This window comes from Dipodomys ordii, unplaced genomic scaffold (assembly GCF_000151885.1).
Source record: "Dipodomys ordii isolate 6190 unplaced genomic scaffold, Dord_2.0 Scaffold63, whole genome shotgun sequence".
NCBI classification, from domain to species: domain Eukaryota; kingdom Metazoa; phylum Chordata; class Mammalia; order Rodentia; family Heteromyidae; genus Dipodomys; species Dipodomys ordii.
This window is the reverse complement of record NW_012267279.1, coordinates 4,805,031-4,807,009: the sequence shown is the minus strand read 5'-3', so window position 1 is coordinate 4,807,009 and position 1,979 is coordinate 4,805,031. Positions and strand designations below refer to the sequence as shown.

The 1,979-nt window shown below is 53.2% G+C and overlaps 1 protein-coding gene across 1 annotated transcript in view; it reads right to left on the bottom strand.

The window, feature by feature from the left end:
• The window catches only part of Actr2 (ARP2 actin-related protein 2 homolog (yeast)), a 45,087-nt gene extending 43,455 nt beyond the window's left edge, over positions 1–1,632 (bottom strand). The window contains exon 1 of the mRNA XM_013022534.1: positions 1,470–1,632. Within this exon, the coding sequence (XP_012877988.1) occupies positions 1,470–1,517 (48 nt within the window). The 5' untranslated portion in view covers positions 1,518–1,632. The remainder of the gene's footprint in view (positions 1–1,469) is intronic.
• Positions 1,633–1,979: the final 347 nt, after the last annotated feature.

The window sequence follows — 1,979 nt, the reverse complement described above, 5'->3', positions numbered from 1 at the left end:
GACCGTGAGACTCCTATCTCCAATAAACCACCAGAAAACCGGAAGTGGCGCTGTAGCTCAAGTGGTAGAGCGCTCGCCTTGAGCTGAAGGACAGAGCCCAGGCCCAGAGTTCAAACCCCACAACCGACCAAAAAAAAAAAAAAGCATCTTTGAATTTTAGCTGTAAGAGCAATATATATTCATAAAGTTACCCATGCATGCTAAAAAAGACAATTTTCCTAAGAATTTAGAAGGTCATAAAGTCCTACCAATCTTCCCTAACACCCTTATCCTTTGTGTTAGAGTTAACCAATATGAACGTTTTTTTTGTGCATCCCTACGTAATTTCCATATGTTTACAAATACATAAATATCCTTAATACAGAAAACACTCAAGAGAGACTTGCTTTTTCTTCCCCTCAACAATTCAGTTCCCAGTGAGTTTTAAAGTTCAAGTAACATTTATTCTAATTCATATGTCACATGTATGAGAAGGAAGGAGCAAGAAGAGTAACAAAATGTTATACTACCAAAGTGGTTAGGAATCACTATAGCACTCAACCAAAGTAAGTTTGCTGACCGCACCCCCCAACGCAATATATAGTTTAATGGGGTGGTGGTGATGGAAAGAACCCACTTTCAAATAGTTTCTAAATCACTCTTTGAGCATGATTTTAACAAATTAAGACTACACTTGGGGTTGGGGAGAATGAGGATGAAGGTGGAGGAGGAGGAACCAAAACATTATCTCTCCCCTCCGCCCCAAAGTCAGTGGAATTAACACTTGGAAGGATCCTAGATCTCCCAAACATCAATCATCTCAAGGAACATGCTGGTATCCGCGGGGGCTGTGTGTGGGCCAATGTACCAGAAGACAAAGCACAAAGTATTCTGCAACCTTTAAAACAAACAAAACCTCAAGAAACACAGACTGACAGAAGGGTTAAGAAAAAGGGTAACAAATCCTCCTGAAGCCCAGCGCAAGAGCTGGGACCCAATGCATGACAGCACTTCCCTTTTCTTCTTCTTCTGCTTCTTCAGTAAACGCGTTTCCTGCCTGCCATTCGATACCTTCAGCTATACAGGAAGAGGAAGGCCTCAAGGTCTCTCTCCCCGTCACACACCGGTGAAGATAGGAAATGGAACCCTCCTCGCTACACGCAACAGGCAAACTGCTGTTTGCCCCTCCGGCAAAAAGCCCCAGCTCCAGCTAGGAGCCGACCCCTCCGGGCCACAGGAAAGGGTCGGGCCCAGGTGTCCGTCCGCCACGATCGGGGCTGCGGAGCTGGCTGGCTATCAAGGGGGTGGAGGGGGGAAGGACCGGGCTGCAGAAAGACCCCGGCCCGGCCTGCTCCTCCCGACGCACACAGGGGCCGGAAGGGTCGCCCCGCGCCCGCTCGCCCCTGGGCCCTGGACAGCCGCCCGGAGCCAGGAGCGCTTGCGCCTCGTGCACAGGCCGGCGGCCTCGCCGCATCCCAGCCGGTGCTTACCCCGGTGCCGTTGTCGCACACCACCACCTTCCTGCCCTGGCTGTCCATCGTCCGCCCTGTGGAGAGCCGCTTCGGTCCGCACAGGCCACTACCGCTGCCACCGCCCGGCTCGAACCTCTTCCTCCTCCTCCTCCTTCTTCTTCGAGGCTCCTCCCTCGGCTCAACTTTCTTCTCCCTCCCCCAACCGGAAGTGACCTCTCTGCCCCGCCCGCCCGCCATTTATCAGACAGCCCGGTGCAGAAGGGGCAGGACAGAAGGCAGGAAGCGGAGATCGGCAGCGGTGGCGTCCAATAACAAGACAGCCGCCCAGGTGTGACGTCACGGATGCCGCGCCCGAATATTCTTATAGCCTGGCTTCCGGCGCTCTGTCTGGTGTTAATGGCGGCTGACTCCGGGGTTGCTGCAATTAAGGGCGCGGCGTCCTGGATTCCCGAAGACGCTGGCAGGTGAAGCACAACGTGCGTGCCGCGAGGTGGCCGAGGAATGTGGCGGCGCCGCTAGCTGGGAGGA